Raw genomic sequence first — 23,157 nt, forward strand, 5'->3', positions numbered from 1 at the left:
CTGCTGTGAAATTTTTTTAGTGGGATAATATCTTACGGAGGCATGTTTCTCTAATTTTGTGTGCATGTGATCTTTAAGGGGACCATAAAGTTTGCCATATGAAGTTTTTCTCTATCTATGCTACTGCTTGAAGTGCAATAGGTTGGGCTTTATAAAGTTGATTTTTTTGCGTGAGTGTATGCTCGTCTAATATTTTTGGTTGTGCGTTTTACTAAACTTCTGTGATGTTTGTTTGCCTGATGGAATGTGTTTGCATCCTTCATTGTTCTTTTCTCCTTTTAAATGATTCAAACAAAATTAACAGAATGGGGAGAGGTGAAAGCAGAGGAGAAAGACAGACACGCAAAAAGACAGAGGGGAAAAAAAGCAGGAGGAGGAGGAGAAAGATGAATGGGGGGTGGAATTTGAAGTGTGTGTGAAAAAGAAACGGACAGCGGAGTGGGGCACTGAAGGCTGGAAACGAGAGCGGCAGAAGAGGCAGTGGAGAGACTGTGAGGGAGGAGGAGAGGGGGCTAGGTAGAGGGCATAGGAGGCTGGGAACAATGGAGGAGCTGTCCAGATACAAGAGAAGGCTGCTACATGGTAAATTAGATTATGAAAGGCACAAGCAGCTAGAAATGGAGGGTCAAGGCTGAGGAGGCCTAAAGTTTGGGGGATATGGGAGACAAAGAACAGAGAGGCACTAAAAGGTCATCAGTGGTCAGAGGCCTGCCATTAAACCCAACAGGCAAGAGCTTACATTGGAATTTTCCATTATGTGTTTACATGAGCATTTTAAATTTCTAAATGTTGACAAAGTGCTAAAACAAGAGTTAGACAGGAAATGTTCACATATGCCACACACACACACACACACACACACACACTACTGGCATCAACTACCTCAGTTTTTAAAGGAGCATATTCATCTTCTAGCTCCTCCCACAGCTCTTGTACAGATTTTGCACCGTTAAGATTATAGGTTTCTTGCAGGGCCGTTGCAATGCTACATCCTGATGCTGGTCTCCTAGCAGAAAGTTTCACACATTTTGGAATCTTGCTTCGAGACAAGGAAGGTACTGGTTTGTAATCAATATCCTTAATTTCCTGAATTGCATTTGCAATAGATTGTCTCAGTAGGAGATAATTTTCAGTTAGCGCTTTACGATCAAACGTGGATTTCAGTGGAACTTTCTCAGAATCTTCATCAGTTATCCAATCAATCCTGGTTGAATTTAATGTGGTCATTGATTCAGTTTCCAGATTGTCTGTACAAATTACCTGCCTTGAACCGATGTGGCTAGCAGGCTTTCTCGCAGAACAAGAACTTCTCGGTACTAAATCGAAGCACATACTCTGCGATTGGCTACCTAACAGAGGTGGACGTGCATTTCCTGTTAAGCCACGCCTCATGGTCCGTCTAGGGGTTGAACACACTAAGTCACAGAATAAATCGGCTACTCGCAGTGAATCAGAACTGCGGCACTTTCTCATCCTGTGGCCACCAGTGAAGGAACGCCAGCAGCTCGAGCAGCCCAAGCTGTCCTTGTTGCTCCTTCCTGGCGTCCAGAATTCAGATAAAACAGATTCATCTTGTAGAAGCAAGCTGTATTGTAGAGAAGTTTGATTCTCATCCTCAGTAGAGATGCCTCGTGCTTTATATTGGGAAATGTTAGCTTCTTCGTTAAACCGAAAGTACAGGTGCACAATACACTGAATTAGTTGTTCCTTCTCTGTGGTCAACATCTGCAGCCTCTCACTGGCAACAGTCTTCACACGAGCAATAACAATGTCATACTTTAATACCTTTTCCAACATAAAGGCGCATTTACTGCACAGGAACTCTCCTTGGCCATCACGGCTAACAGTATAACCCAATATACAAGAAAGAATAATCTGGAATCTTCTTTTGCCAGAGGTGTTGAAAATCCAGCGACGCTGGTTTCCTTGGAGATTGCTGCCACACACTCGACAAAGACCCTTCATTTTCACTAAATTAAGCTCCAAGCTTCTTAAAAACAAAACTGCTCACCATGCCGTCCTGGAAATGTGAATTACAGAATACGTTACCGGCTTCAAATAGCACAAAGCTCTTGGTTCACTTTTCTGATTCGGTTTCCTCTCATAAATTTCAAACAAAAAAGGGCCCAGCTGCAACTATATCAAGAGTTGCTATGGTGATCAACTGCGCCTTTTCAGTGATGGGGCACCATCGTCAATCTTTCATAAGCTATTCAAGCACATACCTCCGACTACCAATTCTTACAAAAGTCGCCTCTTTGCTGGTTTGAACATATCAAGTTTGATCTGATGTTTTGTTACCATTCTGTGAAGAAACACATCGTCATTTCCATAACAATCCCAACATGAAAGAGCAAGGCACAGGAAGAACGACCTTTAATCAAGTAGCGTTGCAGGCTGCTGCCGTTTACCTTCTCCTCGATGAGATGCGATTTATTTTGTACAATGCAGACCACCACAACTTGTGGCTGAATCGTTCAATTACTGCAGTCCTGCAAAACTTCCACCAGCTCACTGCTTCAAGATATAAATTGGTGTGACAAACATGGAAACCAGGACAGTACATTTGCTGAAGTGCTCTTACTGCTTCAGTGTGATCGATCATAGATTATAGATCATATTCGGATTCCAGTCTTCCAGTAAACTCTTAGTTCTCTTTGTTCAGTAAGCACAATGACAAAATATTTTAGGAAGTGCAAGCCAAGCAGTTTGATAGCTGTTGGTTTGTGGTTCCAGGCTTGCACGGAACTTTAAAAAAAAAGACGTTTTCCACAGGAACTTTCAAAATGACGATTTCTGTAGAACGAGGCCGCCTTCCTATTTTAGCTTACAAGTGCCTGCACGCTACCTTAGAAAAACCACTGGTTTCCTGTTGTTGGTAGAGTCTTCAGTGAACAGCTTGCATCACACAAAAGGTGGGCACGACTACACTGAGAAGTTCTCTTCAAGCCAATATACTACCAATTTTTCATAAAATTAAATACTCTCGGAAGCCATTAGCACAAAATACAGAGTAATTTCACCCCAGATTCAGGATCATCATGAACTTTTCCTCATATGCTCAAACTGGGCCTCTGCATGCAACTAGTTGGCATGCATCGTTCTTAAAATCTTAATTTTTCTGCTGACTTCCAATCTAAATTTCCGTTTGTTCCGTTTTCTATCCTGCAGTTTTTAATAAAAGGTCAATTTTCTATATGAGACAACATGGTGACTCAATTCCTAGTTTAGTAACTTCCTCTACAAGAAAGCCCACAGCCTGCCGGACTGGAATGTTTAAGCTGGCCATTTCATCACGAATGCAAATGTCCGCTCCAGATCTCCAACTGTGCCTCTGAGCAGCCTTTCACACAAGAGCTGTTAGTCTAACAATTCTGTGCAATTAACAAGTACCCTCCTCCAACCACACTGTCATCTGCTTAACCGGAAACCAATTTCACAAGCAGCTTCCGGTGAGCTGAATGCAAATCAACTTGGAAAAATCATTCCGAGCTATAAACTTGATTTTGTGCTCTTCTTAGCATTTACTTCTTCGATGTGTGAGTAAAGGAGTGCATTCATTGCTGGAAAGCCTTTTCTTTTAAAAAGCCAGTTTTTCAGGACCCCCCCGCTATAAACCAAGGTTGCCTGGTACAGTCTCGCAATAAATGAGTACACAGACAACGTGAAATGACAGGGTAGCAAAGCAGTTTAGGTTTTCATTTCACTGTATTCTCAGCTAGTTTGTCTAGCTATGTGGATTAGATTTAAATAACTAATTTGTTTCTGCATAATCTGAAACAATAAATTTTAAGCATGTAAAAATAAGTTACAACTATATTAACCCTAAAACTAAAAGGAAACCATCTAAATGCGCAGAAACACTGGGCCGAAGTTTCGGCATCTGGTGAAAACGGCGCACCTCCGAGACTTACGTGACCAGCCTGGGTTCGATGGTGCGCCGGAATATTCTGCAGCAATTCTCTGGTCCTCCTGGACCATGGCGTGGCGCAGCAGAGTCTCCCTGGGGAGGAGCCTGCCTGCAGGGGGGCGGGGCTAGGGATCATGCCTTTTTCCCAGAGCCGGCAGCGTTGCGCAGGCGCATGTTGGCTCAGGGGAGTGGGAGTGTGGGTACCGGGGGGGGGGGGAGGTGGGGGATGAGGAGGGTGGGGGATGAGGAGGGTGGGGGAAGAGAAGAGAAGAGAGCCTGGATACCGGGGTGGGGGGGGGAAAGGGAAGAGAGAAGAGAGCGTGGATACCGGTGTGGGGGGGGGGGGGGGAGGGGGGAAGGGGGGAAGAGAAGAGAGAGAGAAGAAAATGTGGCAAGGGATGGAGGGGGGGGGGGGGAGAGAAGAGAGTGAGAAGAGAATGTGGCAAGGGATGGAGGGGGGAGCGTGGCAACAGGAATGGGGGGAGCGTGGCAACAGGAATGGAGGGGTGTGGGTTGGGGGGCACTCAATGATCGAAGGGCCGGAGGAGAGAGCAGGGGTGCCTCCTTCCAGCCTCTCTCTTCCCCCACCCCTGACACACACACCCCACCCCCACACACACACACACCCCACCCCCACACACACACACACACACACACCCCCCCCCACACACACACACACCCCCCCCCCACACACACACCCCCCCCACACACACCCCACCCCCCCCCCACACACACACCCCACCCCCCCCCCCACACACACACCCCCCCCCACACACACACACCCCCCCCCCCACACACACATCCCACCCCCCCCCACACATCCCACCCCCCCCACACATCCCACCCCCCCCCACACATCCCACCCCCCCCCCACACATCCCACCCCCCCCCACACATCCCACCCCCCCCCACACATCCCACACCCCCCACACACACACACCCCCCCCCCCACACACACCCCACCCCCCCGCCCACACACACCCCACCCCCCCGCCCACACACACCCCACCCCCACACATACACCCCCCACCATCAGATACAGAGAGAGAGAGACACTGACAGAGACACCTTTCCTTCACATAAAAAGGTCGGACTTCTATTTTTTATTGATTGATTACTTATTACTTTTTGTGCTTAGTTTAGTGCTTGGTGCTTTAAATGTACTGCTTTGTTTAGTGCTTTAAATGTACTTTGCTTCTTTAATGTTGTTGTGAAAGTGTTTATGGAAAATCCTCTAACTTCCCTTACCCCCCCCGCTGTTGTGATGTTGATGTGTCCTTTGTGTTTAATGCTTCTCACCCGCCGTCTCTGGCTGTGCCTGCACTAAACTTAACTCTAGGTAAGGTTTTTCAGAACTTACAAAAGTGGACACTTACTCCATCCTAAGTTAATTTGTAGTAAGTTTTCACTGCCGAAACTTGAAAAAAAAGTACCTTACCTAAAGCCAACCTAAACTAACTCACTTGAACTGGAGCAAACTAATATCAGAGAATTGCAATTTCTATCATACTCCAAACTAAACTAGTTGCTCCAAAAAACTAGGAGCAACTCCACCCGAAACTTGGGCCCACTGTCTGGAATGCTGATTTGGAAACCAAACAAAAAATATGCCGTACATGTTTTCCACAGCGTGTTACTAATAAAAGGAGCTGTAAACATATATTGCATCAGTGTTACATCATGCCTTGGCCAGCTCGACTCAATGCCAATGGGCCCTGGTACAAAAAAATAACTGAATATGATTATTCAAAATAAGTTAAATATAAAGTTCATGAGATTTGCACAGGACACAGTGAAAATAATGACGTTTTTGTATTTTGCTTGTTAATGCTTTGTCCCAGCTTTGATTGTTCCTATATAAAAATCACGTTCCTGTGAGTGTGAGTGTGAGTGAAACTAAAGATCAGCAACTTATTCTGGGGAGTAGGGAGTAGGCCCAAATGTCTCGCAGCTCTCGGATACCTCACTGAAGTGGCTGTTTTTCTCCATGTGAAGTATTGGTGATTTATTTGAGTAGGAGGGATATTGCAGGGAGTTGGATTCTATGCCCACCAGACATCCACACATATGCATTCCCAATAGGAATCACTGAATAGAAAACATAAGCACGTGCCCTGGCTGAGTGGTCTTTTCCTGAGCCCCACACTATCCCAGGAAGCTGAATTCCCCATGGCTTCCCGAACCAAGTTCAGCTAACTGGCCACGGATCTGGGTGTGAATGGTCCCTTATTGTGCTATGTGACACATTTACCCAAGCTACTTGCAGGGGGTGGAAACCAACAACTAGTTTTAAAATAAAAGATGTCCCAATAGTCAGATAGCAGAAAAGTAAATGGTGTGCAGGAAAACCAATTACAATCACCACACATAAGCATTTAGCATACATCAGATGAAAAAAAACTCTTTTCAGGAGTATAGTCTCTAGCTTTTTGTGGTCTATAAAATCGATTTAGATTTGAATATAGGGAGTATGATTAAGAAGTTTGCAGACAACATTAAAATTGGCTGTGTGGTTGATAATGAAGAGGAAAGTCATGGGCTGCAGGAGGATATCAATCTACTGGTCAGGTGGGCAGAGCAGTGGCAAATGGAATTTAATTCAGAGAAGTGCGAGGTGATGTACTTTGGGAAGGCTAATAAGGAAAGGGTATATACATTAAGCGGTAGGCCACTTTATAGTGTAGATGAACAAAGGGACCTTGGAGTGCTTGTCCACAGATCCCTGAAAGTAGCAGGCCAGGTGGAGAAGGTGCTTAAGGCGGCATAAGGAATGCTTGCCTTTATTGGCCAAAGCATAGAATATAAGAGCAGGGAGGTTATGCTTAAATTGTATAATACTATGGTTAGGCCACAGCTGGATTACTGCGTGCAGTTCTGGTCACCGTATTATAGGAAGGACATGATTTCACTCAAGAGGGTGCAGAGGAGATTTACTAGGATGCTGCCTGGAATGGAGAATCTTAGTTATGAGGACAGATTGGATAGGCTGGGTTTGTTCTCATTGGAACAGAGGAGGTCGAGAGGAGACCTCATTGAGGTATACAAAATATTGAGGGGCCTGGACACAGTGGATTGTAAGGGTCTATTTCTATTGGTGGAGGGGTCTATTACAAGGGGGCATAGTTTTGTGGTTGGTGGGAGGGGATTTGAGAGGGGGCTTCTTTACGTAGAGGGTTGTGGGGATTGGGAACTCGCTGCCCAAGAGTGGTAGATGCAGAAACCCTCACCACTTCTAAGAGGTGGTTGGATGGGCACTTGAAGTGCAGTAACCTGCAGGGTTACTGACCTAGAGCTGGTAATTTGGATTAGACTGGATGACCTTTGGACGGCACAGATATAATGGTAAGTACTGCAGGGAATAGAATACGGCCAGGATGATCTCCTGGACTCGTTTCGATCGCCTGGCTGGGTCGGAGAGGAATTTTCCCAGATTTTTTCTCCCTAAATTGGCCTGGGTTTTTGCCTTTCTCAGGCGATCACATGGCTCCGGTTGGGGTGGAGTGTAGAATGTTTCAGTAGAAGGGGTGTCGCAGTTGTGTGAGGCGGACTGGGTGTTCTTTGCCTTTCTGTCATTGTTCATAGGTTTATATGTAATCTTTAGGGCTGCTGACCGAGGACCGGGCAACTCTGTCGGCCGGCGCGGACATGATGGGCCAAAATGGCCTCATTCTGCGCTGTAAATTTCTATAGATCTCTCGCACATAATGCAGCTGCAAGGCATCAGCCTTTCAAGACAAGTGTGTTAAACAGCAGTTAACACAAAAAGAAAATATTCTGTCTCGACAATCTGAAAACACAGTTTAGTGCCTGGTTTATGGAGAAACTGAATTAAACTGTAATCCAGTAACAGCAGTGCATAATTTGGTGTCAGGAAAGTTATCAAGCATGTTGTATGCTCAAACTACATGGCAATATTGGAGAAAATTTAAAACTTTGCTGTGTCTCTCCACTTTCAAGATTGCACAAGATGCCAATTTCAATCATCTCTCTACTTAACAGAATGTCAGATAATCAAAGCAAGTCAGCAAAAGACTGCTAGAATGCAACTGGCAGAGGAGGGACAGTCCGAGGATCTGCAGCTAATTGTGCTGCTGGTAATTCAGCAATGGAAAACCCCTCTTAATTAATGTTGGTCTTTAAATCAGCCTAGGGTTTAGGCAATTTCTTTCTGTAGTTCTCGTTGGCCCAGAGACAATATTTTTAAGTTCCAAGTTTAGACAGTATGTTAGAACAAATGGGGGATGCATCTTTATCAATTTGACACCCGCGATAAAATGTTCAAGACAGCCATACATGGTTTCTCATGATCTCGTACACAGCAAAGTTATACCGTGTAAAGGCGACAGAAATTTTCAGCTCATTCCAAGAAATAAAACTTTTAAGCAAGGAAAAGTTATCCAATCACTTCTTAGCTGTGGTAATTTCTATTCAAATATCACAGCTTCGCTCATGGAGAACCAGCCAGTGTCAGACACTGAACAAACATCACTGAAACGCAAGGGCCCCCAAACCTCCAGTACCGACCAATATTATTGCTAGATGGAATGTACAAGGAGATATTTCACTCTGTTTCACTTATTTGACCTAGTTCCTGAAAGTATTCCATTCTGAACAAACACGAAATGCCATGTGCCAGACAATTGTGCCCAACCAGTTTTAAAAGTGAGGAAATACAAGAGAGAGAGGGAAGTAAGGCCCTGAGCAAAGACATCACGAGATGCAGAAATAAAGCACTTCTGTTCCTGACAGAATTCTGAGTCATAAGACCGATCAAAGACACAAAGTATGGATAACACGAGTGATGACATGTTCAACAGCCCACTAAAAATGCAGATGTCTTTGTATTTGACACAACATACATAAAAAAGGACAATTACCTGCATTTCCTTTTCAAAGCGATTTCTCTCATTTCTAAGTTCACCTCGAAGGGCCTGTTTAAGGAGGGAAAATGGAGGATAATAAAAGCTATTTATAATGCTGGTAAAAATAAAACCTCTTTTAATAATAGTTGATGAACGTTCATCTGCCATAATTCACTTAACACTCCTACAAAGCAAAGTTAGTTATTCTCCAGTGTGGTGACTCAATTAATAACGTACAAATCCTAATGGTAGCTGGAGCACTGCGGAGTTAGATAGATCGATCTCTGTTATCAATGAGTGTAGATATTGCTTCTGGTTTGTATATAAATCTTAATGTAGCTCCCTCTTTGTTTATTCCTCTCTTTCTTGAGCTCTGTATACAAGTCTTTTTGTATCGGTTTGTTATTCAATAAAATATTACTCAATCTTTCCAAATCAAACCTTTTTATATTAACAAATGAATGTTTTGCAACAACTTTAAAAATGCCATATTACAGAATATTCAGCAGCATCAATAATGATAAAATGTATCACAATCGTAACTATGTACAAAGCAAAACAAAAAATAATCCAGAAGTGTGTACTTAATTATAGTAGGACCTCATCCTTCCAAAGTAATCGGAACCAATTTAATTTGGTCTGGTGAAAATCCTGCTGCTCTGGAGTTGCAGAGTAGGGCCTCAATGTAGCGAAACTTCAGATTGAACAAAGGCCTCCCAACACCAGCAGGCAATATTTGGTTTGCATTTACTGTGATGCCTGTTACACCATTGTTATGACTGGGTTTGAGTGAATTCCACAGGCTTGACAGGTCTGTTCTCAGCACTGTCCATTTGCTGGTGGCAGTGTTGAGAATAAATTTGACTAGGCCTGTGAAATTCTAAACAGACTAAATGCTGCTGGATTCAGCTAACAAACTGTGCACAGGACAGTGAGCTACCTGAATTTTATTAAATCCAGACATTTTGGTAGGTTGAAGTTCAGTAGTAGCGCCTCACTATATACTTTTCCACTACATAACTTATTACAGGAATAAGTTCCTAAAAACACTGATTTTTATGTATTTTGAAAACCTAACCTCGGTCATGAAAGACCAAGTAAAATTCCAGTATTGTACTTCAATGACTATTTTAAAATGGTCTGCCTTCTTTAAGGACCCCTCCCACTGTGCCAGACACTTCTTCAATTCAGAGAGAAAGGCTCCAATTGGAGCAAGCCTCTGGTGGTGTCAAGTCTGACGTTTCACGCAAGGGTTGACTTCCAAGCGATGTACCAGCATACCGAAGGGAGTTTCATCTTCCAGTCTCCCCCGCCCCCTGCCCCCCACCCCCTTATTGAGGAAATGTCTGGCATCAGCTCAGTGCATCTGCCAGATGGTATGGGCTGGTATCAGTAAATGTGTTAGTGATAAAAGATGCAGGCACTAATTCCCTGGCAATACTCCCAATTGCTCAGAGGAAGTAAAACCAAGCCTGTTAATTTTACCAAAGTTAGGTGGACTATATTAATTTGACACAAACATTGTATCCTATCTCCTCAGCTAAAACAACAGGTCCCAAGGAGTACTCTTTTAGTGACCTTCGTGAAATCAGCCCTAAAATAATTCTTCCTTCAATCCAAAAACAGCATCAGTTTCCACTCCATTACATAGAATTACACATTACTGTATTTAGGCTCATCAAGAAAGCCACAAAGATGTTGGACAGGGTTTTCAGCACCTGCACTTACCAGTCCTCTATTTTGTGTCCATTAAAGCAAATCCATGCAAAATCAAGGGCTGGTGAGCACGGAAACAGAAAGTCCTGATTAATGTTTGTTGTTCAAGTTGAAACATAAATTTAGTTTCAGTAAATGGCACATGGGGTGTACTCTTGATATTGTAATGCTGACTTATGAAATACAAGAGCAGTTGTGTATTATTATTGGAACCAGTATGAACGAAGGATTAGAGGTCACCTACTTCAGTTTCACCAGCTTTCTTCAGAAGAGCCTCAGTAAGTTCCTGGATCTTTGCTGACAGGTCCACATGGCTGTCCTGCATCTTTACCTTTTCATTTTGAAGCTGATCGATAAGAAGATCTTTGCTCTTTATGGTCTCACTCAGCTGTTCAATTAGCCTAAAGAAAATCATCAAGTACAACTTTACACATTATTCCACAAAGCTAAATGCACACATTACACACCGAGTGTTCAGTGAAAAGAGCCAGATACTCTAACCCCTGAATTTACTGAATATTGTCCTATTGATTAGCTTCCTCACATTCTGGGAATTGTGCCTAGAACAGAATATGACCACTATGGCACTTATGTCACATATTAACTATTCCTTATTAAACATTGACAGTTAGGCTCCTTTACAGCAGGACTAAAGAGGCTACATTTTTTCTGCAAATTCAGATGCAAGTGCGTAATTTCTTGGCAAAAACTGGCAATGCATTTATCAGAATACAAACGCTGCAACAGATTAAACTAATATCAGAGTTTATGGCCCGGAACTGACCGCAGACCTACGGAGTACGCCGCTGGCATCCAAATAGAATATGAACTTACCCGATGGGGTCCCTCCTTTGCAAACTTGCTTTCTGGCATTGTGTATTCGAGGGCAGAGTAATGGGCCAGGGATCCCAGTGGCGCAGCTTGCGGAAGCGTACCTGGGATCACATGGGCTTGGTGCTCCAATCACTACACCGAAGGATCTATGTCCAATACTGGTAATGTTCTTACTTCAATATATTGCACTTTACCCAATGTTATCTTTGCAGATAATTCTGTAAAAGTATAACGTGAATATCTTTTCATATTATTTTCCATTTGGCTTTTATTTTAATATTGAGGGGCTATATTTAATATTCAAAGGCTACAAGACACCATGCTTGTATTCACTACTGCATTTCTTGTATTTGAAGAGCAGGTTATAGCTCTAGACAGGAGTTAATGGTCCGGAACGGTCCGCAAATTAAAAATATGCTGCTTTGCGTCTCTCACTTTGGATGTATTACCAGAATAACTATAATGACTAGGAGAAGAGAGAGTTCCAAAGTGACCCTCTGTCTCGCTCACATACAGACCCACCTAAAATAATTATTTGGGAATTAATTCTTAAATCTAATTTAGGAATGAAGAATTCTGAAAAATTATTCAAGCTCCATGAAATAATACATCTATAAGCAGCAGAAATATCTGACAGTATTAACATGGACAGGCAACAGACATAAATACAACTGAGCCCAAACACAGCTCTGAAAATGTGGGATTAGTTATTATAAAAACAGTGATTACAGTGTTCTGCGCTGAGATAATAATCTGCGCTAATGTTGTAGTAATATGATTGCATTAGTAGCCTGGATCTGAAAAATCCTTGGAGGTGTTTCAGACAGTTTTACAATTCATTACATCACATTCTGGAGCTAATAGAATGCATAACTGTCTCTAGCTAATCCCCTTATGCTGATGCAAACAGGCCCTGCGCCCATTCGCAGAGCCGTAAAATGGTCGTACCTAATTGCTGGCCAGTTGGTGTGCAATTAGCTCAACTCTGCGCCAGCAATTGGGATTTCCAAGGCAGAGCGGATGATCTGTCAAGTTGGTGATTTAACGCATGTGGAAATCCTGAACTTGCAGTCCATTCCAAAAGGCGATACGATCTCAAATTCTGGCCCAATGAAATATATGAGTATGTTTTAAAATTAAAAACCAAAAATACAAAACAACTGACCGTTCGACTTCCGCGGGGTTCTTGCTTTGTTCCGGGGACAAAGGCAATCCCATACGATTGTGTTGGTTAATTGCCAGAATCTGCTTCTCTAGGTTCACATTCCGAATCTTTTCCTGCTCTGCAATAGTGGCCATCTTTTCCAATTCTACCTGGGTCGTTTTAACATCCTAGTTACAGAAAGGGAAAAAATAAATTGGTTTCATTCCAGTAAATTTTATTTTCAAGAAGCATAAAACATCTCCTTCTCCCTATCGCCAAATCAAAGCACACATTTTCACACAATGGAGTGCATAAAAGAAAATGGAGATCCTGTTGCCTGTTTCGTGGGGATGAAAGTCCACCAAAACGATTTTCAAAACATAGTTTCAATTAAAACAAAAAGGAAAAGATGGGCCCTGAATTTTCATGGGAGTTGTCCCGATCTCGCACTGTAACTTTAGAGGAAGAACAGTGGAACCCCCAGATACATGTAAACAACTATACAGATGTCCTCTTGCTGAATTTATGGCAGGACATTGGGACAAGCCCTGCAGAAATTCAGGGCCATGGTACAATGGGTTAGAAAACTATCCTTTCACTTCTGGCTGCAGGGTTAAACGAAGGCCCAGAACAATATGATGTTCTTGATCTTGTAAAGGGAAATGAACAAGCACAGTCAACCCAGTTGCTGAATCCAGGTACACAGCTCTCCTTATTCTGTATTGTGACAATCTCATGCAATGAACACAATGGCTAATTTGGTCAGCGGTGATAGCCGTTGACCGCAAATTAAAGGCCGTTAGTGTAGAGTTAAAAAATGTTTTACTCTAGTTATCTAAACTATACCCAAGCTCACAGTGCTTACTGCTAACACTGCATCCCTGACATGGGAAAAGTATTCCATTCTCGAGTGCCAACATTCTTCATTAATAGGAGCACAAAAACTTCAAGAAAGAAAGAAAATTAACATAGGCTAGTAAAATTAACTTGCATTTATATAGCACCTTTAATGCAGTAAAACATCCCTATGCGCTTCACAGGACCATTATCAGACAAAAATTGACACCAAGCCAAAGAAGCAGACATCAGGGCAGGTGACCAAAAGCTTGCTCAAAAACATAAGATTAGAAATTGATCAAAGGCCACCACCGCCCATTTACTGCCCAAAAAAAGCTAAGATTCTGCAATTAACGCCAGTGGAAAATTGATCAAAAAAATAGGGAAAAAACATCCAACGTGAAAAATGGACAATGCACGTGGATTCTTGGCGATCCTGGTCAAATTAAGTCCGAGGCTAGAGTCGGCCTAGGGAGGGGGGAAAGCACGAAAAATATTTTTTCAAAAAATAAAAACATCGGAAAATATTCAGAGGACCCTTTTCCATTGAATCGCTGCAAAATTAGAAAAAAAAAACATGTTCACTTACCTTTTTTTTTTGCAGGGTTTCATACCTACCGTCCATCGAAAGGCTAGTCCGACTGGGCGTTTTATTTTGTTGAAGTAGTACGGATCACCGCTCCCACCAAACTCGACGGAAAACTGCAATGAGTTTCCCACCAATCCGTTTTCAGCCCAAAACGACGAAATACCGTCGAAAAACCCGGCGCTAGCCCGTAGGTTTTAAGGAGCGTTTTAAAGGAAGAGAGTGAGGTAGAGGGGTTTAAGGAGAGAATTTCAGCACTTGGGGTCCAGGTAGCTGAAAGCACAGCCACCAATGGTGGCGCAATTACAAATCAGAGATGTGCAAGAGGCCACTATTTGAAGAATGAAGAATCTCGGAGGATTGTAGGAATGGAGGAGGCTACAGAGATGGGGAGAGGCGAGGCCATGGAGGGATTTGAAAACAAGAGTGGAGGCGGTCGGACCGAGAGTTAATGTAGTTAGCGAGCACAAGGGTGATGGGCGAAAGGAACTTGGTGCGAGTTAGGATACGCACAACAGAGTTTAGGATGAGCCCAAGTTTATGGATTGTGGAAGATGGGAGGCCGGCATGGCGTGCTTTGGAATAGTCAAGTCTAGGAGGGTTTCAGCAGCAGATGAGCTGAGGGAGCGGCAATGTTGGGCGCTGTTAGAGGTGGAAGTAGGCAGTCTTAGGTAATGGCACAGATATATGATTGGAAGCTTATCTCGGAGTCAAATACGAGACCAAGGTTGCGAACAATCTGGTTCAGCCTCAGACAGTTGCCAGGGAGAGACATGAGTCGGTGGCTAGGGAAAGGAATTGATGACAGGAACCGACGACAATGGTTTCAGCATTCCCAATATTTAGTTCGGGGAAATTCCTGCTCATCAGAACTGGAAGTCGGATAAGCAGGGAGACAAATGAGACATTAAAGTGTAATAGGTCAAAACAAAAAGGTCTGAACTATACAAAATTGTTCGCTTTTGATCAATAAAACCTTCAGTATTTTTCTAAATAAGTTAACCACTTCAATAACCAAATAGGTAAAAAGAAGTTTGCCAACCCAAACGTGATCTCTGTCTTCTAAACAAAATACTAAAATATAAAATGTCCTCACCTCCTCCAAGAGATGGATCTGGTTACTGAGGAACTGTTTAACCTGAAGTACCTCCTTCCGAGCTTCCTCTTTCGCACGCTGAATTTCTGCATTACTGTTGCCAGCCAAACTCTCCACAGCTTTTCTGTTATATTAACAGAAAAATGTTTGTTAGAAGCCTCTTCCGTTTTTACAAATTTTATTATGAGTAATTACTATTTATTTGCAGAATACTTCTGCTCCTGAAAAGGTTCTCTTTGTCATTCATGGTCAGTGGAATAAGAACATAAGAAATAGGAGCAGGAGTAGGATTATACGGTACTTCAAGCCTGCTCCACCATTCAACATCATGGCCGATCATTGACCTCAACTTCACTTTCCTACCCGATCTCCATATCCCTCTATTCCCTTGGAATAAAATTGGATGGGATAAAAATACATTAAAACAAAATTAAACCTGAAATATATTGGTACGCAATTAAGTGCTTTCTACTAGAGTAGTTCTTGTTTTAGAGATTTGTCTGTATTGTACAGCTAAAGATGGTTCAAATTTGGTATCCAAGATAATGACCAGGATATGCTCCTACATACTATTTCCATATTATGCACACAAAGATTTAAAATTGAGGGGAGAATTGTGTATAAATCCACACCAATGTTGCCTGAGAGCGGAGTTTGTTCTGCACGGCCCGCTTCTTTTAGTGCGTGGTCCCTTTAAATTTCCACGCATGCGCAGTATTTATAATGGAAAGCCGGTGAGTGGCTGGTGCGGGACCTTTCCCATTACTGCGCAGCCACGCAGCTTAGGATGAACATTGATCCAGACCATAATGATCTCTCTTCTACCACAACAAGGAGGCAACTATATCCAATTACTCACAACTACGTCATGTACGACTTCAGTGATCACTACATCATTAATGTAATAGCAAAAACGTCAACAAAAGCAGATTATCAGTTTCTCCGACAAATGGGAAGTCAAGGTGTACTTCAAATAATGCCACAGAAGTGGTATTTGAACCATAACCTTTGGACTCAGAGGGATGAGTGCTAAAACTGAGCAAAGTGTCAGCTTGGAGGGTGGGAAAGAGTTGAGCATTCAAAATAGAGTTATCTCCAGCAGTCCTGCTCATCAGAGTTGAGCTGACAAATTAATTATAGGGTAATGGGAGCACTGTTCTGTACGTGGATGATATATTGAGCCAAATGTCAGTTCAAGTCCAGTAGCTTACTGTACCTCAAAAAAATCAACTTCAGAATTTTCAGCTTCAAAATCCTCCTGTCACTTCTCTCTATCAGAGCAATCTTCCTCAGTTGCACTCCCCTGCATAGAATGTTTTGTACCCGACTTCAGATTACTGCTAATATCCCACACCCGCTGCTCCACACCAGAGGCCACCTCCTGGAATTCCCTCCCAAAACAACTTTGCCTTACTGCCTCCATCTCCGTTTTCAAAAACTTACTAAAACACATTTCTTCAACTACGCCTTTGATCTCCTCTCTTTCTCCCCCTCCTAAATTCCTTCTCTCCCTGACCAGAATCGGTCTTTCTGCCCTGCAATGCTCAAGGAGTGATATATATTGTTGCATCATTTTGTTTATATCTGTCCAGTTTTGTAACTTGCAGTTTCATCATCAGAAATTAAATGCGATTTAGAACAAACAGTATACCCAGGATTTGAATATACAAAAGCTCAGTTATGTTAAAAAGATTGTATTATACAAATGCCTTTGTTCACCCAGCCAGAACAGGAATGATTGGAATTGGTCCATTATTGGAGTTGAATTGGTCATTTGAAAATATTGAATTCTTATGGGTTAATTTTACTTTTCTGCTTTAACTTTTTGATCCTTCCCTGTTGATGTGATCTGCATTTCTTTTGAACAGTTCCTTACGGTTTTTAAATTGACATTGTGAAGGAGTTGAAAGAAAAACAGTCGAGCTATAGTCAGTGCAAAAGGGAGTTTTACCTTTCAATTCTGTTCCTACATGCTGTTGAGAATCACAAGCAATTCCTAGCCCATTACCCAAATGAGATCAGCATGCACATGCAATTATTATATACTTAAGAGTTTCCCACAATGCAAATACAAGAAGCATGCTAAATAAATGATCTGTGCGTAGGAACAGCAAGAACCAAAGTTTAACAGTGATCCTGCTCCAATATTGTTGCACATTTAAAATCTACAAATATACAGTAGAGAATATTTTTGGCTAAATTCACATGTAACACGAGGTTGTTGCAATTTGTGAATGACTAACTATTTCTTTTAATTCTTGGCCCAGAGAAATGTTTTGTTTCTACAGAGTGCATACTTTTTTTGTTTAAAACCCTTACATGAAATCAACTGACGACAGCAACACATAGTTGTTCTGCCTACTGGTGACACAGAACCCAAAAGGCATTAAATTTAGGCATTGTAAAGAAAGACAGACAGTCACATGTCTAGTACAGCTATCAGAGTGACAACTATATTAAAAACAGAAAGCCTCATTTGATCTACCAAGAAGTCACAAGGCAGTCCATTACTGGTGCATTTTATTTAAACAGCGAAACAACTCGTCTGTGCTATGCAGGAAGGACAACAACACTGGGCTTTTAGATCAGATTGTGTAACAAAATCAAAGAGACGGATCATTCAATCCAGTGCCAAACAGCGTGAATGCAAACCAAACTTAGCTATATTTAGTATTCTGCTTGCTCGAGGGGCCAAATGACCTACTCCTGCTCCTATTTCTCATGTTCTAAACATCAAAATTGGGTATTGGGAGGCTAAATGAATCAGATTATAAACTTTGAACCATGGATTGAATAGTCTATATATATTTTTTTTTAAAAGATTTTTAAAGTCATCCTTTTGCTGCATTGTGATATGTTGGCCTTTCTCTTTGATTTTTGGTTTAAAAACATGTTGACGATTCTGCCCAAATCACTAAATTGCTCCTTCTGTTGAGCTCCCAAATAGGTCAAAGGGAAATGCACCACAAATTGTAGTACCATGAACTACAGACCAGAATATCCCAGCTTCAATCCCTGGTCTGTGCAGCCTTACCTGGGAAACTACAACTGGTCTCAGCACCTTTGAGCTAGGGAATGAATCCTGCTGAAGTGTATGCTAGTGGACTTCGGGTCGAGACAGGATCAGACTCTGCAGCGATGTCCTGTATGACTGAACAGCCTGTTGACTGTGCAGGCTCATTCATCAAGAATGACCACTTGGATAAGGTTCCAGTGTCATGGAACTGTACTCAGCAAGTGCTGGCATCTTCAGAAGAGGAAAAGGGAGGAAATTTGCATTAAAAAAAGTGTTACCCATAAAAATCTGTTCAGGTTCTGTTAATTCGGGGGTGGGGGAAAAAAAAAAAGAGAATGAATCGGTAACTTTTATCAGCATTTTGTATTTCAAATTACAATCAGTGAAACATACACAGGGACCATGTCTTCTAAAAATGCATTTCAATATTTGACAAAGAATCACAACACTTACGAAGCTTTGACAAGAAGTTCCTGTTTCTCCTTTAGTTCATGCTTCAAACTCTCCAATTCCACTTTAAGTTCAATGTTCTGCAAAAGGCCACCAAACAATTAGCAAAGACAAAAATCAGAACATAAACATTCGCATATAAATATTTGGATTCACATTAAAAGAAACACTAAATAACCTTCCAGCTAATAAACAAGAAAGATAAAATAGGCTGACTGCAGTTAACCACTCAAAAATACTTAAGCCGCAAGTCTTTTGTATTGTACAAAGAGCAAAGCCATGCGAGACCACTTTAATGGGAATACAAGCTGAACAAGGAGCCCTGGCTCACAATGCTGCAGTTTTCACTCAAGCATTAAAAACAAAACAAATGCAAAGGATCAAAAGTCTTAAAATTGGATTCAACAGCTTGCACTAAAAATTAGCCCTCAGTAAAAAGAAAATAATTAATTTAGCAAATTTTCAACAGCACACTTTATTTCATCTTAAAAATATTTTCAATGTTTTTCCTCGTTAAACAACATCTATCCTGGGTGAAGGAATATAGACAAGTGAGTGCAAAAGTGCATGTATTATAAAACCCAATCCCAACTGCCATTAAATGACCATTGTGTTCCTCACCAATGATTTGGTGAGGAATTCTAAATAGAATATCACAGGTCTTCATGTGATACCAGATTTAATCAATAGATAAAACACATGTTATGCGGGATCGCACCAGAAGCAATTCAGTATCCTCTTTGCATCGTAACTGGCCCATTGTGCTAATTTGGCTAGGGTGCTGCATTTTGATGGTGAAAATTTAAAATCTAATTAAAGTTGGTTTCATTACATGTACAAGATGTCAAGAATTTACAATTTATAAAATAAAAGTGGATTAGTTATAAAATAAAAAGTGGATTTGGTTTCAAGTATTCATTTGAATTAAGTCAAACTCAAAACAGAATGCCCAAATCTTCTGATCACTAACATTATTATGGTCATCAATTGAATACACTTCCTCAGAAATTTGCTTCAAATATTTTTCCACCGTCATAGTTCTCAATAAAGAATATCATTTTACAAAAGAGGACATTACTCTGCCATTATTTCACTAATAACCTGCATTTATATAGTGTCATTAATGTAGCAAAACATCCCAAGCTGCTCATTGGTTGGGTGTCACACTCAAAGAGGAGGGCTGGGGGAAATGACAAAATACAGTCTAAGAGATTCGGTTTTAAGGAGGATCCTCAAGATGACGAGATGTAGCAAGATGAAGCAGTTTAGGGAGAGAGTTTCAGAATGTGCGGTTATAATGTCTGACGGCTCTGCTACTGATGGAAAACCGGGAGGAGGGAACCCATGGCAGACAAGAGTTGGAAAAGCAAAGGACATGGACTGGGACAGAGTTGCAAAGGGTGGTTGCAAAAGTAGGGTGGGATTTGAAAATGAATGCACCAAGTGATGGGGCCAATTGAAGTTGTAAAAGATTGGAGTATTAGGAAAGACAGACTTTATGTAGCATAGAATGCAGGAACCAGAGATTCTAGGTTTATATAAAATGGAGGCTAGCTCATCGGTCCTTGGAAAGCTCTGATCTAGAATGACAAAGGCATGGACAAGGGTTTAAGCAGCAGTGAAGGTCAGGTGGGGAGGAGACAGGCAAGTCTTTGTGATAGACTGATGTGGGGCTTGAATCTCAGCAGCACAAAAAGATTGTGTATCGTTGCACTGAGTTTGTGGACACTGAAGGGAAAATGGGATTAGGGGTTAGAATATGGAGTTTCTGGCAGGTACCACACAGAACATAAGAAATAGGAGGAGTCAGCCATTTGGCCCCTCGAGCCTGCTCCGCCATTCAATAAGATCATGGCTGATCTGATCCCAGCCTCAACTCCACTTCCCTGCCTGCTCCCCATAACCCTAGACTCCCTTATTGCTCAAAAATCTGTCTATCTCCACCTTAAATATATTCAATGACCCAGCCTTCACAGCTCTCTGGGGTAGAGAATTCCAAAGATTCACGACCCTCGGAGAGAAGAAATTCCTCCTCGTTTCTGCCTTAAATGGGCGACCCCTTATTCTGAAACTATGTCCCCTAGTTCTAGATTCCCCCATGAGGGGAAAACATCCTCTCTGCATCTACCCCTGTCAAGCCCCCTCAGAATCTTATGTTTCAATAAGATCACCTCTCATTCTTCTAACCTCCAATGAGTATAGGCCAAACTTTTCTTCATATGACAACCCCTTCATCTGAGGAATCAACCTCATGAACCTTCTCTGAATTGCCTCCAATGCAAGTATATCCTTCCTTAAGGAAACCAAAAGAGTACCTAGTACTCCAGGTGTTGTCTTACCAATGCACTATACAGTTGGAGCAGGACTTCCCTACTTTTATACTTCATCCCCTTGCAATAAAGGCCAACATTCTATTTGCCTTCCTGATTGCTTGCTGTACCTGCATGCTAACTTTGTGTTTCATGTACAAGAAGCCCCAGACCCCTCTGCACTGCAGCATTTTGTAATCCCTCCTCATTGAAATAGTAATTTGCTTTTTTATTTTTCTTCCTAAAGTGGATAACGTCACATTTTCCCATATTATACTCCATCTGCCAAATTTTTGCCCACTTGCTGAACCTATCTATATCCCTTTGTAGATTCTTTATGGCCTTCTTACAACTGGCTTTCCCACCTATCTTTGGATAATCAGCAAATTTGGCTATGTTACACTCAGACACTAGGTCCCTGCATCCAAGTCATTAATATAAATTGTAAATAATTGAGGCCCCAGCACTGATCCCTGTGGTATCCCACTAGTTAGTTTGCCAACCTGAAAATAACCCATTTATTCCGACTCTCCGTTTTCTGTTAGCCAATCCGCTATCCACGTCAATATATTACCCCCAACCCAGTGAGCTCTTATCTTGCGCAGTAACCTTTTATGTGGCACCTTATCGAATGCCTTCTGGAAATCCAAATACTGGTTCCCCTTTATCCACCCTGCCTGTTACATCCTCAAAAGAACGCCAACAAATTTGTCAAACATGATTTCCCCTTCATAAAACCATGCTGACTCTGCTTGACTGCATTTTTATTTTCTAAATGTTCCACTACTATTTCTTTAATGATTGACTCCCAACATTTTCCCAGTGACAGATGTTAGGCTAATTGGTCTATAGTTTCCTGCTTTTTGTCCCCCTCCTTTCTTAAATAGGGGTGGTACATTTGCGATTTTCCAGTTCGCTGGGACCTCGCCAGAATCCAGGGAATTTTGTTAGATTACAACCAATGCATCCACTATCTCTGCAGCCACTTCTTTTAAAACCCTAGGATGCAAGCCATCGGGTCCAGGGGACTTGTCCACCTTTAGTCCCATTAGTTTGCCTAGTACTTTATCTCTAGTGATTGTTTTAAGTTCCCCCCACAACTATTAGCTCCTTGATGATCAGTTATTGGGATATTTTGAGTGTCTTTTACCGTGAAGACCAATACAAAATATTTGTTTAAAGTCTCTGCCATTTCCCTGTTACCCATTATTAATTCCCCAGTCTCATCCTCTAAGGGACCAACATTTACTTTAGTCACTCTTTTCCTTTTTATATACCTTTAGAAACTCTTGCTGCCTGTTTTTATATTTCTTACTAGTTTACTCTCATATGCTATTTTTTTTTTTAGTCGTCCTTTGATTTCTAAAAATTTCCCAATCCTTTGGCCGTCCACTGTTCTTCACAACATTGTATGCCTTTGTTTTCAATTTGTTACCATCCTTTACTTCCTTAGTTCGCCAGGGATGGTTCATCCTTCTCTTAGTCTTTGTTTCTCACTGGAATATATCTTTTCTGAGCGTTATGAAATATCTCCTTAAATGTTTGTCGCTGCATTTCTACAGTCTTACCCTTTAACATATTTTCCCAGTCCATTTTAAATCAACTCTGCCTTCATACCTTTGTAATTACCTTTAAGTTCGGGACAAGAGTTTGAGACCTAGCTTTCTCACCCTCAAACTGAATTTGAAAATCTACCATGCTATGATCACCCTTTCAAAAAGGATGCTTCACTACAAGATCTAGAATTGTCTGCTCCCTGGTTGGTTCCACAACATATTGGTCCAAGAAACCATCCCACATACACTCTATGAACTCTTCAAGGCTACCTTTGCCAATTTGATTTGTCCAATCAATATGAAGATTAAAATCACCATGATTATTGGCGTAACTTTCTTACAAGCCTCCATTATTTCTTGATTCATACGCTGTCCTACATTGTGGCTACTGTTTGGGGGCCTGTAGACCACTCCCATCATTGACTTCATTCTCATTTCTTTTCTCCACCCAAACTGATTCTACATCTTGATCTTCGAACCAATATCATTTCTCACTACTGCACTGATCTCATTCTTTATTAACAGAGCTACCCCACCTCCTTTTCCTTTCTGCCTATCCTTACGAAATGGCAGATACTCCAGGATGGCTTTGATCTTACTAGTGACAAGCTGCAAGAAATTCAGTCTCATTCACAACTTGATGGCATACAGATAATCTGGCAGCGTGGTAGGGGAGATAAACTTTCTTTCCTCCAACATCTGGAACGGGGTTCCCCGCGTGGCTACGCATTCGTTAACTCTCCAGAAACGCCCAAAGTAACAGAGCATGGGAAAAGCCAATGCAAATCCAGTAGGAGGTGGTTTTAGGGGTACCATCAGCAGCAGGTCGGGGCCATAAAAG

The 23,157-nt window shown here is 41.8% G+C and overlaps 2 protein-coding genes across 9 annotated transcripts in view; both read right to left on the reverse strand.

Moving 5' to 3' along the window:
* The window catches only part of cdk5rap2 (CDK5 regulatory subunit associated protein 2), a 138,694-nt gene that overhangs the window by 87,127 nt on the left and 28,410 nt on the right, over positions 1-23,157 (reverse strand). For all 8 annotated transcript variants that reach the window (XM_070862737.1, XM_070862739.1, XM_070862736.1 and 5 more), the window contains exons 5-9: positions 18,455-18,531; positions 14,986-15,109; positions 12,488-12,654; positions 10,733-10,889; positions 8,788-8,841 (exon numbers count right to left, since the gene is read on the reverse strand). In XM_070862737.1, the coding sequence (XP_070718838.1) occupies positions 8,788-8,841; positions 10,733-10,889; positions 12,488-12,654; positions 14,986-15,109; positions 18,455-18,531 (579 nt within the window). The remainder of the gene's footprint in view (positions 1-8,787; positions 8,842-10,732; positions 10,890-12,487; positions 12,655-14,985; positions 15,110-18,454; positions 18,532-23,157) is intronic.
* Positions 775-2,084, reverse strand: LOC139233047 (uncharacterized). The gene has a single exon (XM_070863567.1). It carries the CDS (start codon positions 1,963-1,965, stop codon positions 775-777), a length of 1,191 nt encoding a protein of 396 aa, XP_070719668.1. The 5' UTR covers positions 1,966-2,084.

Source organism: Pristiophorus japonicus, chromosome 20 (genome assembly GCF_044704955.1).
Source record: "Pristiophorus japonicus isolate sPriJap1 chromosome 20, sPriJap1.hap1, whole genome shotgun sequence".
NCBI classification, from domain to species: Eukaryota; Metazoa; Chordata; class Chondrichthyes; family Pristiophoridae; genus Pristiophorus; species Pristiophorus japonicus.

Bases quoted from the DNA above. Each gene is read 5' to 3' on its own strand.
- LOC139233047 (XM_070863567.1), bottom strand. From the start codon at position 1,965: ATGAAGGGTCTTTGTCGAGTGTGTGGCAGCAATCTCCAAGGAAACCAG.